The 12,817-nt window shown below is 37.2% G+C and overlaps 1 protein-coding gene across 10 annotated transcripts in view; it reads right to left on the bottom strand.

The window, feature by feature from the left end:
- Window positions 1-10,751: 10,751 nt before the first annotated feature.
- Window positions 10,752-12,817, bottom strand: part of RUFY3 (RUN and FYVE domain containing 3) — an 80,875-nt gene continuing 78,809 nt past the window's right edge. For 6 of the 10 annotated variants that reach the window (XM_057725426.1, XM_057725427.1, XM_057725430.1 and 3 more), the window contains one exon: window positions 10,752-11,099. In XM_057725426.1, the coding sequence (XP_057581409.1) occupies window positions 10,956-11,099 (144 nt within the window). In that variant the 3' untranslated portion in view covers window positions 10,752-10,955. The remainder of the gene's footprint in view (window positions 11,100-12,817) is intronic. The other 4 variants (XM_057725428.1, XM_057725432.1, XR_009052482.1 and 1 more) reach the window with 3 other exon arrangements.

Genomic DNA, 12,817 nt, shown 5'->3' with positions numbered 1-12,817 from the left:
GAGCAAAAGCATTAAGATGTTATGTGGTAGGTAACCTCAGAGGGATGTATCTTCTTGTCACACTAGTGGGCGAGTTCTCAGAAAAAAGGTGGGCATTCTTGAGAAGTCATCTTATTCATATACTTTCCTATACTCTGTTTAGTAGGTTATTGCTCATATTTTGTGTTAGTAAATTAATAATGCTGACAAGGCAAATGTCAGGAAGGAAAGGGAAGGAAAGCAGATCTTTTGTTTTTATCCAATCTGAAGACATACTTCTCCCTCACAAAATCTGACAAAACTGGGTTATGCATCATCATTTGCTATTGAAAGAAATAATGACAGTGAATTTTGCTCTTCTCTTTGGATTCTCTGTGTCTTTATAATCTCCTTTGTGATAAAGCTATCAAAAATAGTGGGATTGGATATGTGCAGGTTACCCATATCCTGCTTTTTGGCTAGCTCAAAAGAATCGCAAGGGAGGACACTGATAAGGAGCACGTAGATACCAAGGAGAAAATTGCTAAAGATTGTGATCTGATCTGATATACTCACTATTAGCAGAACATGAAGAAGAATCATTTTGTGTTTGTCTCTCTATGTCAGGGTGAGAGGCTTCTGCCAGGTGGGAAGGGAGACTGAATCTGCTGTGGAGCAGAAGGCTCTAAATTCTTCTCACTACTTCTGCATTGTGGAGAGAAAGAAGCAGAAGAAAGCCCCTTCCATCTATGTGACATTTTGAGGCAGTGACCCTGCTTATTATTAGTTAACATGCCCTATTGACATCCTCTGCCGTAAACAGTCCCTTAGCAAATTCTCATTTTGGAGATTTTTCTCTGGGTTGCATCTTAAATCATTTTATAATTTAAAACATTCCATTATTTTGAGAGTTTCCCCTAAATCACGTGAAAGGGTTCACATTCAGTTGGTAGGACCTGTATTATAGAGTAGAATCGTGTATCTCAGCAGTAAATTGCCTGAGTTCCAGGGGCTTTAGAAAAAATTGCTCTAATGTAATAGGAATACATTTTTCCTGCCTGAATTCAGCAGATGAGAAAATGAATCTCTTTAAGTTTGTATGAAGGGAATAAAGCTGCTATAAACATTTATGTGTAGGTTTTTGTGTATGTATAAGATTTCAACTCATTTGGGTAAATACCAAGGAGTGTGATTGCTGGATCATATGGTAAAAAGACTATGTTTAGTTTTGTAAGAACCTGCCAAACTGTCTTCCAAGATGGCTGTACCATTTTGCATTTCTACCAGCAATGAATGAGTTCCTGTAGCAGCTCATCCTTGCCGCACTTGGTGTTGTCAGTGTTTTGAATTTTAGCTATTCTAATAGGTGTGTAGTGATGCTTGGTCTTAATTTGCAATTCCATAATCACATAAGATGTTGACATCTGTATATATTTGCACAGCATATTGTCTTTGATGAGGTGTCTGTTCACATCTTTTGCCCAGGTTTTTAGTTGGGTGGTTTTCTTATTGAATTTTAGGAAGAGGATATAGGAAGGTTTAATTTGGTTCTTAAGCCTTGATGATACGAGAATAAATAGGATAATTTAAAAATTTTGTGTTTTTACTTTTTGAAGGAAATTCAAGAGACATGAAGAGCTATGCCAGTGAACGTCTCCTTCCCACCCTATACTTCAGCCACTTAGTTCCCCTTCTCAGGCAACCCTATCATCAGTTTCTAATGTAAATGTCCAGTGATTTTACTGTATAGATAAGCAAATATTAATAGGCATTTTAATTAATTTAAAAAATATAAATTACAGCATACTGTGCATACTATTCTGTACCTTTCTTCCCATTTAATTTCATACTGAATATTTTATATCAGTATATAAAATCCTTTCTCATTTTTAAATGATTGTACAGTGTAGATGTATTTAATTTTTATAAGTTATTTATTGGCTGCATTGGGTGTTTGTTGCTGCACACAGGTTTTCTCTAGTTGCAGTAAGCAGGGGCTACTCTTCATTGCAGTGCGTGGGCTCCTCATTGTGGTGGCGTCTCTTGTTGCAGAGCATGGGCTCTAGGCACGTGGGCTTCAGTAGTTGAGGCATACAGGCTCAATAGTTGTGGTGTGCAGGCTCAATAGGTATGGCACATGGGCTTAGTTGCTCTGTGGCATGTGGTATTTTCCTGGGGCAGGGATCAAACCCATGTCCCCTTCACTGGCAGACAAATTCTTAATCACGGCCACCTAGGAAGTCCGATGTATTTAATTTAACCTGTCCTTACTGATGAAGATGTAAATTGTTTCCAATCTTTTGCTGTTATACTGCTGAAATGAATAACCTTGTATAAATTTGTATTATTTTGTACATACATAAATTCCTCCATAGGCTAAATGATCAGAGTACGTGCACTTGTAATTTATGTCTAAAATTCAATTGATATCTATAATTTGTTTTTTCTTAGTTTCCACCCACAATGCAAGTGCCCATTTCCCCATAGCCCACCAACACAGTATACTAGCAAGCTATTCTTTGCCGATCTGCCAAGGTTAAAAAAACACACACAATGATATTCTCTTATGATGTAGCATTTCTCCATGTTTAAGGGCTTTTGGATTCTTTTATTCTACGAATTTGTCTTCATATCCTTTCCCGATTTTTCTTTTTCTTTTATAATCCCCATCTACTTATCCTCATTAATGTTAAAGCAAATTCAAGACAACATCATTTTATCTGGATATATTTCAGTGTACATCTCTTAAAAAGACTTTAAAAAATACCATCATTACTAAAAATACTAATTTCTTATCATATATATATGAAATGTCATATTTAAAAAGTATATTTGAATCAGGATCTAAACAACAACCCACACATTGCAATGGTTATTATGTCTCTTTTTTCCCCTGCAACATGTTTTAATAAAAAAATTTCAAGTATTTGGAAAAGTTGAATTAAAAACATGCCTATACCTCCCACCTAGATTCTACAAGTAACGTTTTGCCATATTTTCTTCATTATGTATCTGTGCATCCATCAGTCTATCTTCTTTCTTTATGTGTCAAAGTTATAGACATCTATACTTGAATCTTAAGCTTTGTGGCTTCTGTATTGTTAGGTAGACTTCTTTTTTTAGGGTAAATTTTACAGTGACATGATCAAATGTTGATTTGATGAGAAATTTGACATACAGTTATGTAACCCAAACCCCTTACAAGCTGTGGGATGTTTCCATCACATCAGAAAATTTCTCTAGTTAGTTCCTGCACCTCTCCCATCCCTTCTCGTTAGATTTCTGTTTTCACCATAGATTAGTTTGGCCCATTCTAGAACTTCATATAAATGGAATCAGTATGTATTCTTGTGTGAATTTCTTCTACTCAGCATGTGTTGAGATTCATCTGTGCATTTCAGCTCTTTGTTCCTTTTCATTGTTGAGTAATACTCCAATGTATGAATGTGCCACAATTCAACCTTTCATTTGTCCAGTGAACAACTTGTGGGCACTGGGCTGTTTCCAGTTTTTGGCTATTATGAGTAAAGTTGCTATGAGTATCTTGTGCAGGGGTTCTTGTGGACCTACGTTTTAATTTCTTTTGGGTAAGTACTTAGTAGAATATCCTGAGTTGCAAGGTTGATATATTTTTTTATTTTACTAGAAATTGACATACCCTTTTCTAAAGTGGTTGTCTGTTTTAAACACCCACAAACAAATATGAGAGTTCGAGTTGGTCCACATCCTCACCATTTGATGTTTTCAGATAGTAATTTTAGCCATTCTTTGTGTAGTGCTGTTTCATTGTGGTTTTGATTTGCTGTCCCAGTTAATGATGAGCATATTTTTATAAGCTTATGGACCATTCAGGTATCTTTTGTGAAATCAAAGTGTGTGTTTCTTATTTCTTTTAGTCGTTTCCCCTTCCATTTCTTTTTTCCCTTATTTGTTGAAGAAATCTGATAAACTTTTAGAGGTTTTCCACAATCTGAGTTTTGCTGAAGGCCTTTCAGTGATGTTAAATGACCACTTTTCTATTGTGTTCGGTCTTTTTCTTAACTGGCGGGAGACCTTCTTGCAATGAGCTGGCTTGAAATACCCTCCCCCCCCCCCCCCCCCCCGATTTGTCACTTTATTTGCTTATCATGGCAGAAATTACTTTTATGTGGTAGATTTCTTAAATCTCCCCTTTTATGGCTTCTAGGTTCTGTGTCAGAATTAGGATCTCCCAGTGAAATGATTTTGAAAGCACCTGGTGATAAAGCCTGAGGGTATGTAGCCAAGGTAGACTCTAGAATATGGACAGCTCAATGAAACTCACAAGGATCACCAAGGTACATTTAAGAAGAAGCTTTTCAAATGATCCAGCCTAAATTCGAAGCCTGTGAAGCTTCACAAGTATGTTCAAAGACTTGTGATCCCAAAACATACTTGGTTCTAACTGAAATAAAGAGGCTCTCAACCTTTCTGCCACTTGATGATCACATTTGAGAATGAAGACCATAAGTGAGAAACCAAGTTACTCAGAATTTCTGATAGGCTGGCTGTAATTCCATCCATTTCTTGTCCCTTCAAGAGAGCAAATGGGGGTTGGGAGATTGGGATTGCCTTGTATACATTAATAAAAAAAATATCAAATTGTACACTTTATATGCAGTTTACTGTATGTCAATTGTATCTCAATAAAAGTTAAAACAAATAAAATTTTAAAAAGAGAAAATGGGGGAATACAAGTGATAATGGGCTAATTTTTTTTTCTAATTTTTAACCTGCTCTAATTTACAATAAACTGTGATAGACCTTAGAATTGAATATGAATGGTACTATTGTGCTGAAAAGCAGCACCCCAAAACGGCATGGTAGTACTGCTGCCTGGTGACTTGTGCAGTCTTTCTACTCTACCTACCCATTGGAGGCCTGAGTTATCTCTCTTCACCAAGCTTAATTATTAACTCGGGAATCTGACATCCTCAGTACTGCTTATAGCTGGTCTCTGGTTCTATTTTTAACTATGTTTTTACATTTCAAGATGATATGCTGTCTTTGAATAGTTTCTCTTTTATTCTAGGTGTAGAAATTGTGCTTGTCAGATACTTGATTTCTGATTTGGTAGATTGACATGCATGCAAAAATCTCTTACACAAAAGTAATGTGTTAACAACAAAATCAAGTGTCTTCAGGAATGTTGAGAATAAGATAGAGGACCTTAATAATTGAAAATCCCCAAGCTAACAAATGTCTAAGAATCATTAAGATTTGACCTGGGAGGACATTTGTGGGGTTATTAGGCTAAGTTATTAGAAAGATGCTTTACTGTATATCAAAACATGCCACTTACTTTTGAAATATAGTTCTTTAAAAAGGGCTACATTTTCTGTTGGGCAAAGCTGAAATGAGGCTGTAATATAGGCGGCAGCCCTGAGAGTTACTTCAGAATCACTAGGCCATACCTGGAGTCCTTTTACAGACTGGTTAAATTCCCTTTAACAGTTTCATAATACATTTTTTTTTCTGACTTTAACTTTTTTTTACTAGGTTTTTTTTTTCATTAAATTTTTTCAAAAAATTGAGCTATAGTTAATTTACAATGTTTTTTTTTGTTTCAGGAGTACAGGAAAGTGATTCAGTTGTATATATATGTATCTATATTCTTTTTCAGATTCTTTTCCCTTATAGGTTATTAGAAAATAAGCATAGTCCCATGTGCTGTACAGTAGGTCCTTGCTGGTTATCTGTTTTATACATAGTAGTGTATATATGTTGATCCCAAACTTCTGATTTATCCCTCTGCTGCTTTCCCCTTTGGTAACCATAAGTTTGTTTTCTATGTCTGTGGGTCTATTTCTGTCTTGTATGAGTTACTTTGGATCATGTTTTTTTTTTTTAGATTCCACAAATAAGCCATCTTTGTCTGGCTTACTTCACTCAGAATGATAATCTCTAGGACCATCCATGTTGCTGCAAATAGCATTATTTCATTCTCTTTTATAGTTGAGTAATATTCCATTCTTTATCCATTCTTCTGTTGATGAACATTTAGGTTGCTTCCATGTCTCGGCTATTGTAAATAGTGCTGCAGTGAACACTGGGGTGCATGTATCTTTTCAAATTATCATCATACATTTTTATAACTTGACTGTAAATAATGAATGAACCAAGGACCTTGTGTTGAGCTTTAAATCTGATTTAAGATACTCATGCTGAGGAAGATCCTCAGGTTCTATTTGGAAATAAACTGAGTTTAGGGAGTTCAGTCAAGCTGTATTAGGTCAGACCTATAGTTGCTTTGAGTATGAAAGCACGATTTTTTTAATTTAAGTAAACTTTATTTTGGTATAGCTTGAGATATACAAAAATGTTGCAAAAGTAGTAGAATTCCTGTATCACCTCACCCAATTTCCCTATTGTTTACATCTTACATTGCTACAATATATTTCTCACAACTAACTTTATTTTATTTTTAAATGTTCTTTTAAAAAAAATTTATTGATTGATTGCATTGGCTCTTCATTGCTGCGGGTGGGCTTTCTCTCGTTGTGGCAAGCAGGGACTACTCTTAGTTGTGCACAGGCTTCTTATTGCAGTGGCTTCTCTTGTGGAGTACAGGCTCCAGGTGTGTGGGCCTGAGTAGTTGTGGCACCAGGGCTCTAGAGAGCAGGTTCAGTAGTTGTGCACGGGCTTACGTGCTCTGAGGCATGTGGGATCCTCCTGGATCACGGATCGAACCCGGGTCCCCTGCTTTGGCAGGCGGATTCTTAACCACTTAGCCACCAGGGAAGTCCCACAACTAACTTTAGTACATAACCATTAACTAAATTGCACACTTCATTCAGATTTTATTAGCTTTTCCCTAATATCTTTCATTCCAGGATCCCATATTACATTACTCTTCATGCCTCCTTAACCTTAGTCTCTCTTGTTTTTTTGATGACCTAACAATTCTAAAGAGTACTGGTCAGCTATTTCATTGAATGTCCCTCAATTGGAGTTTTCGGAGGTTTTTCTCATGGTTAAGCTGGGGTTATTGATTTTGGGGAGAAAGAATACAAAAGCATCATTCTCACTGAAATTCATCTTATCAAGGATCCATGTTATCAATATGATTTATCACTGACCATGTGAATTTTGATCACCTGGCCAAAACAGTGTTTCCTAGGTTACTATAAAGTTCCCTTTTTCCCTTTCTATATTCACCTTTTTTTGAAGTTGCTAAGCACAGCCCACATTCAAGAGGTGGGGAGGTAAGCTCCACTTACCTGAAGGAATAGTAGCTACATAAATTATTTGGAATTTTTCTGTATAGGAGATACGACACTTCTGCATCATTTACTTAATCCTTTATATTAATATGGACTTGCAGACATACTCTGGGTAATAATCCTATGTTATTTTGCTCACATTTTTTCAGCTTTACCCATTGGGAACTTTTAGTTTGCTCCTGTATCCCTTTGATATGTCACCCTTCCCATTTTTTTTTTATAAATTTATTTATTTTATCGGCTGTGTTGGTTCATTTTGCTGTGCACGGGCTTTCTTTAGTTGCAGTGAGTGGGGGCTACTTTTCGTTTTGGTGCGCGGGCTCCTCATTGCCGTGGTTTCTCTTGTTGCGGGGCTTCAGTAGTTGCAGCACGTGGGCTCACAGGCTGTAAAGCACAGGCTCAATAGTTGTGGTGCATGGGCTTAGTTGCTCTGCGGCATGTAGGATCTTGCTGGAGCAGGGATCGAGCCCATGTCCCCTGCATTGGCAGGTGGATTCTCAACCACCGCGCCACCTAGGAAGCCCCCTCCCCATTTTTTGTAGCATTTCCTTTTTGGTGTTGCAGGATGCCTCAGACCTAGAATCAGCTGCTTCTCCAAGGAGTCCTGGTTCCTTTCATTGGAAAATGATTGGGCATTGGGTGTGCCCATTGCTACAGAGGTGTCAGCTTCCAGACCCTCTCAGCAGATGGGGCTTTATGTCTGTGTAGCAACCCATATACACATACATATCTAATCGTTTTCTGTATCCAACTGGAAGGCATGGTATTTTAAAAATTGTGGGAAAATATAACAAATTTTAACATTTTAGTCATTTTAAAATCATTTTTAAATGTACAGTTTTGTGGTATTAAGTACATTCATATTGTGCAAACACCACCACTACCATCCATCACCAGAACTTTCTCATCTTCCCCCAATTCTGTATCCATTTATGCCTTCCCCAACTCCTTGGTAACCACTGTTTTACTTTGTCTCTGTCATTCTTCTATGAATTTGACTGCTCTAGGCAGTTCAAACAAGTGGAATCCTATTTGTCCTTTTGTGACTGGCTTATCTCACTTATGTATGTCAGGGTTCAACCATGTTGTAGTATGTGTCAGAATTTCCTTACTTTTTAAGGCTGAATAATATTCCCTTATATGTATCTATTATATTTTGTTTATCCATTTACTGGTCAATGGACACTTGGGGTTGCTTCACATTTTGGCTATTGTGAATAATGCTGCTATGAATGTGGGTGCATAAATAATTGGTTTAAGTCCCTGCTTTCATTTCTGGGTATATACTCAGAAGTGGAATTGCTGTATTAAGTGGAACTTTTCTTTAGGAACCAACCACCATACTATTTTCCACAGTGGCTATAGCACTTTACATTGCCACCAGCATTGCACAGGGGTTCCAATTTTTCCACAAGTTTTTAATTTTGATGAAGACAAACCTACTTTTTCTTCCTTTGCCTATGCTTTTGGTGTCTTATCCAAGAAATCACTGCCAAATCCTATGTCATGAATTGTGCATTTCCTCCTGTTTTCCTCTAAGAGTTTTATAGTTCTAGCCCTTTATATGTTCAGATCTTTGATCCATTTTTAGTTAATTTTGTGTATGTTGTAAAGGTCCATCTTAATCTTTTTGGCATGTGGATACCAGTTTTCCCAACATGTTTTGAAAACACTTGCCTCATTGAATAGTCTTGGCACCCTTGTCAAAAATCATTTGACCATATATGTGAGATCATATATGGTTATTTCTGTGCTATTTGATTGGTCGGTATGTCTGTCTTTATGCCATTACCATACTGTTTTGATCACTGTAGCTTTGCAGTAAGTTTTGAAATCAGGAAGTGTGAGAAACATTCAGTTTTGTTCTTTTTCAAGATTGTTTTGGCTACTTAGGCATCCTTGAGGCTCTACATGAATGCTTCTATTTCTGCAAAAAATACTGGGACTTTTGATAGGGATTACATTGAATCTGTAGATGGCTTGGGGTAGTATTAGAAATGTTTTCAGTGTACATGTCTTTTGCCTCTGTGGTTTATTCCTAAGTATGTAATTCTTGGTGATGCTAAATGGTGGAAAGCACAATTTTTAAGGAAGAAAGGCCTAACATTAAGTCGAGGTATTCATGACCTCTTGCTTTTGTGGGCAGCTGCACTGGAGCTATGTTTTTAAAACAAAAAATGCTATATAGCTTATGTGCATTTCAAAATCAAATCTCAAGTGGCTAATTACTTATTCCTCCTTACATTCCATGTACAGAGTGGCCTCTTTTCAATTTAACTCAAAATTAATTATAAATAACTTTTGCTAATTTAGGATAATTCCCCACATTATCTGCAGCACTTAGAACAGTGCTAGCACATATATGTGGTAATAAATAAGGAGAATGAAGAATCACAAGAAACAAATATTATTTAAAGGGAAAAAAATGACAGTCAACAAGGAGGCTAGAATTATTAGATTTTATTTTTCCTTAGTACTCTGAAAACTCAGCTTCACCAAGTAACAGGTCAGACTTCTGGAATAACAGCTCTCTCCTGGGCTGTAACCCTTTCCAGGGACAGAATTTGTCAAATACCATGGTTCCAGGATGCTCCCACCCCATAATTCTAAAGCAGTTACAGAATCATATCTTCTTAGGTCTTAACTGGAATCAAACAATCTAGACACGTAACATAATCAAAAGAGCATAAACCATTTCGTTTTCTTCCCCTGCTGAATGCAGTTCCCTCTTTTTCCCCAAAAGGTTTGTTACTAAGAGATGTTGAAGTATCATAGTTGCCAAGAGACCTGTCTACCAGTTCTGAATCTTAGCCTGGAATAAGGGATCTCTTATTCACAGAAGAATTTAATAAATATTCTAAGCTAATTATTCTCAGCCAAGACAAATTAAATTTTACTTTACACCTTCCATAGCTCTGCTTCAACACTGCCTGTTTGCAAAAGTCAAACTCTATCTTTCAAGCCCTTATAATTTCCATGACTGAGAGGAAAGAGGGACTGGGGAAGAGCTGGCTTCTTGTGTAGTAGGAGATTCTGAAAAGGGCAGATATTTAATTTTGAAGTCACTAAGTGGAAAAATGGCAAATGTTCTTCTTTCTCCTTATTCTGATAATGAAGACACTTGTTGGCCAGAACTAGAAAATTCTGGTCCTAAAACTATATTATAATATTGCTTTAAGTACATTCAAAATTTATATTACTCTTTAATTTCTTTTCCCTGAGTTTGGGTTCACAGTTTGGTAGAGATACTTTAAAGAAGAGGTAGTTAGTGGGGGTAAAGAAGAAATAATGTTTATGTCTAGCAGCATCTGGGAAGATATGTAACAGCTGTCATTTCAATCTCAGTTAACAATTATCTTTCCCTCTTGAATCTGCAAATGTAATAGAGGGATGATTGTTTTCCTTTTTATTCTTTTCCACTAAGGACCCTCTCTCCTATAACATCCACCCCAGCATTATTATCACTATTCATAAAAATGAACAGCCCTTCCAAAGACATGCTATAAAACAAACGCTTCAAAGTGAGGTTGTTTAGATTTAGCAGAGAGAGGCTCAACTGAGTAACTTTTATTCATACAGTTATTAAAGAAAATGAGCAAAATTTCCGTTACTGCCAACCACTGCCTTTTCTCCCTGGACCTGGCTTATTTAAATTCTTCCTATCAATTCTTGAGTTGATTCTAAAGTCTGGGCTCTAGGGGATCCTGACATCTAACACAGGTAGAGACATTTTGGTCCAGATCTCGGCCTCCAGTCTTACGATGGGCTGCTGGAATATTGTTTCATCAGATGCTCATGACAGGGATTGCAAACTCGCTCAGGCCTGATACTTGAAGGAAGAGGCAGTTCATTCGTTGAGCAGGTATTACAGAAGGTTCCTCTGCAGTTCTTACACACATTCTACAAGGAGAAGGAGAGGCAAGTGGGTAACAGAAGAGAGGGCATAAGGATGCATGGAATATAAAGAGGTCAAATATGATAGATCCTCAGTGTCTAATAAAATGCTGGCTGAATGTGTGCCGTGTGCCATACAGTATCTAACCAGACAGTCTGTCTACAAAGAAACGTGCAGTCTAGTTCTTAGATCTAAATTAGAATTCAAATGAACAGATAATACACAAATTACTTATCTTTAGAATATATACTTTCATTTATATTCACTTTTAGGTGGACTACTTCTAAAATTAGTTTGCAATTACCCAAGCATACTTCAAATACTGCAGGCAGGGACCTAGCCATGGGTTGGGTAGCTAACCTAAGATTAAAAACTTTGCTGAGCATGAACTGAAAGTGTAATTTCTAATACACTGATGTGCTTAATGCTTTCCTGTGATGCTCTACAAGTACATCCTTTCAGATATCAGTGCAGCAGGAGCACAGCTTCCTGCGTCCTTTTTATTGGGAAATTAGTCGCTTTATCAAGCATTGAATCTTTAGTGCCAAACTGTGGGACATCATGTGGGTCATTATGGCAGTGTCACTGATAAAGCTGTGATAGGTGTTGCACACATAGCTCCAAGGGTCCCTACATGAAGGCTGTGAAGAATAATTTCCCCCATAAATAATGCTACTTTTCCCCAAACAATTCACCTTCCTGAGGGTGCAGTGGAGGTAGGGGGGTCATTTTTATTTGAAAGCCTGGGAGGAATTTTTCTCTGACATATTGCAGTTACTTTGCATGGCTTAGAAAAGAAAAGCCAGAATTAGATTAGCAGCTTCTTCTGTTTGGGAACACATTTCTCTAATTACAACTCCCAGTTCCATAAAGGCGATTCATCTTTACCTGCTTCTGCTAATTTAAGACTAGGTCATACTACAATTTTGCTTGTTAAAATTTAGCATGATCACAAATGGTGGCACACAGGTTGTAACCCAGAATTTGGGCATGTTTCTCTTCTAAGCACTTGTTCCTGACTTTCATTTGTCCATAACATTTCTGGAGCATCTACTATGAACTGGGTACCATGTTAGATGCTGGGGGATCCTACTGTGAGCAAGGCTGTCAAAGACACTTCCTGCATGCTTCCATTACCCTGCCGACTCTAGAATAACAAGTTGGGTAGGTACTTAGGCAGAAACCCTTGAGGATCTGAGGGGAAAACAAGTGGTTTGGTGGAGAAAGCTCATTTCCCTCTCAGAGGCTGTTTCCCCAAATATTTCAAAGAACATTATTCCCTGCCTCCCCTTCACAACCTATCTTCTCTGTTCTAAGGATGGGGTACTGGAAGGAGCCAAAGTCAGGTTGCACCTGGGCTTTCAGTAACTAGGAAATGCACTTGATGTCTGTGAGCTCAAGGTTCTTTATAAAATGATGGCACAAAGGACATAAGCTTAACAAGAACAAGGACTTGGTCTACATTTTGTTCATTACTCTTTCTCTAGCACATGGAATAGCACATTCCACATAGCAGGCACTCAATAAATATTTATAAATTTATGTTTGTTTTAAATTACTCATATAGTTAATTTGTATTTAATATTTTAATGGGGATTTACTAACATGACTTAATAGGACTGAAAAAAAATAGGTACACACTAAATGCTTGCTCCTTTTGCTTTTCTCCCCACTCTCTGCACTCTATATAGCGAAATCCCTATTGTCAAAAGCAGCTTGTGGT

The sequence above is a fragment of the Hippopotamus amphibius genome, chromosome 3, assembly GCF_030028045.1.
Source record: "Hippopotamus amphibius kiboko isolate mHipAmp2 chromosome 3, mHipAmp2.hap2, whole genome shotgun sequence".
Classification (NCBI taxonomy): Eukaryota; Metazoa; Chordata; class Mammalia; order Artiodactyla; family Hippopotamidae; genus Hippopotamus; species Hippopotamus amphibius.
Note: the sequence above shows the minus strand (reverse complement) of the source record. Positions and strands in the feature narration are given on the sequence as shown.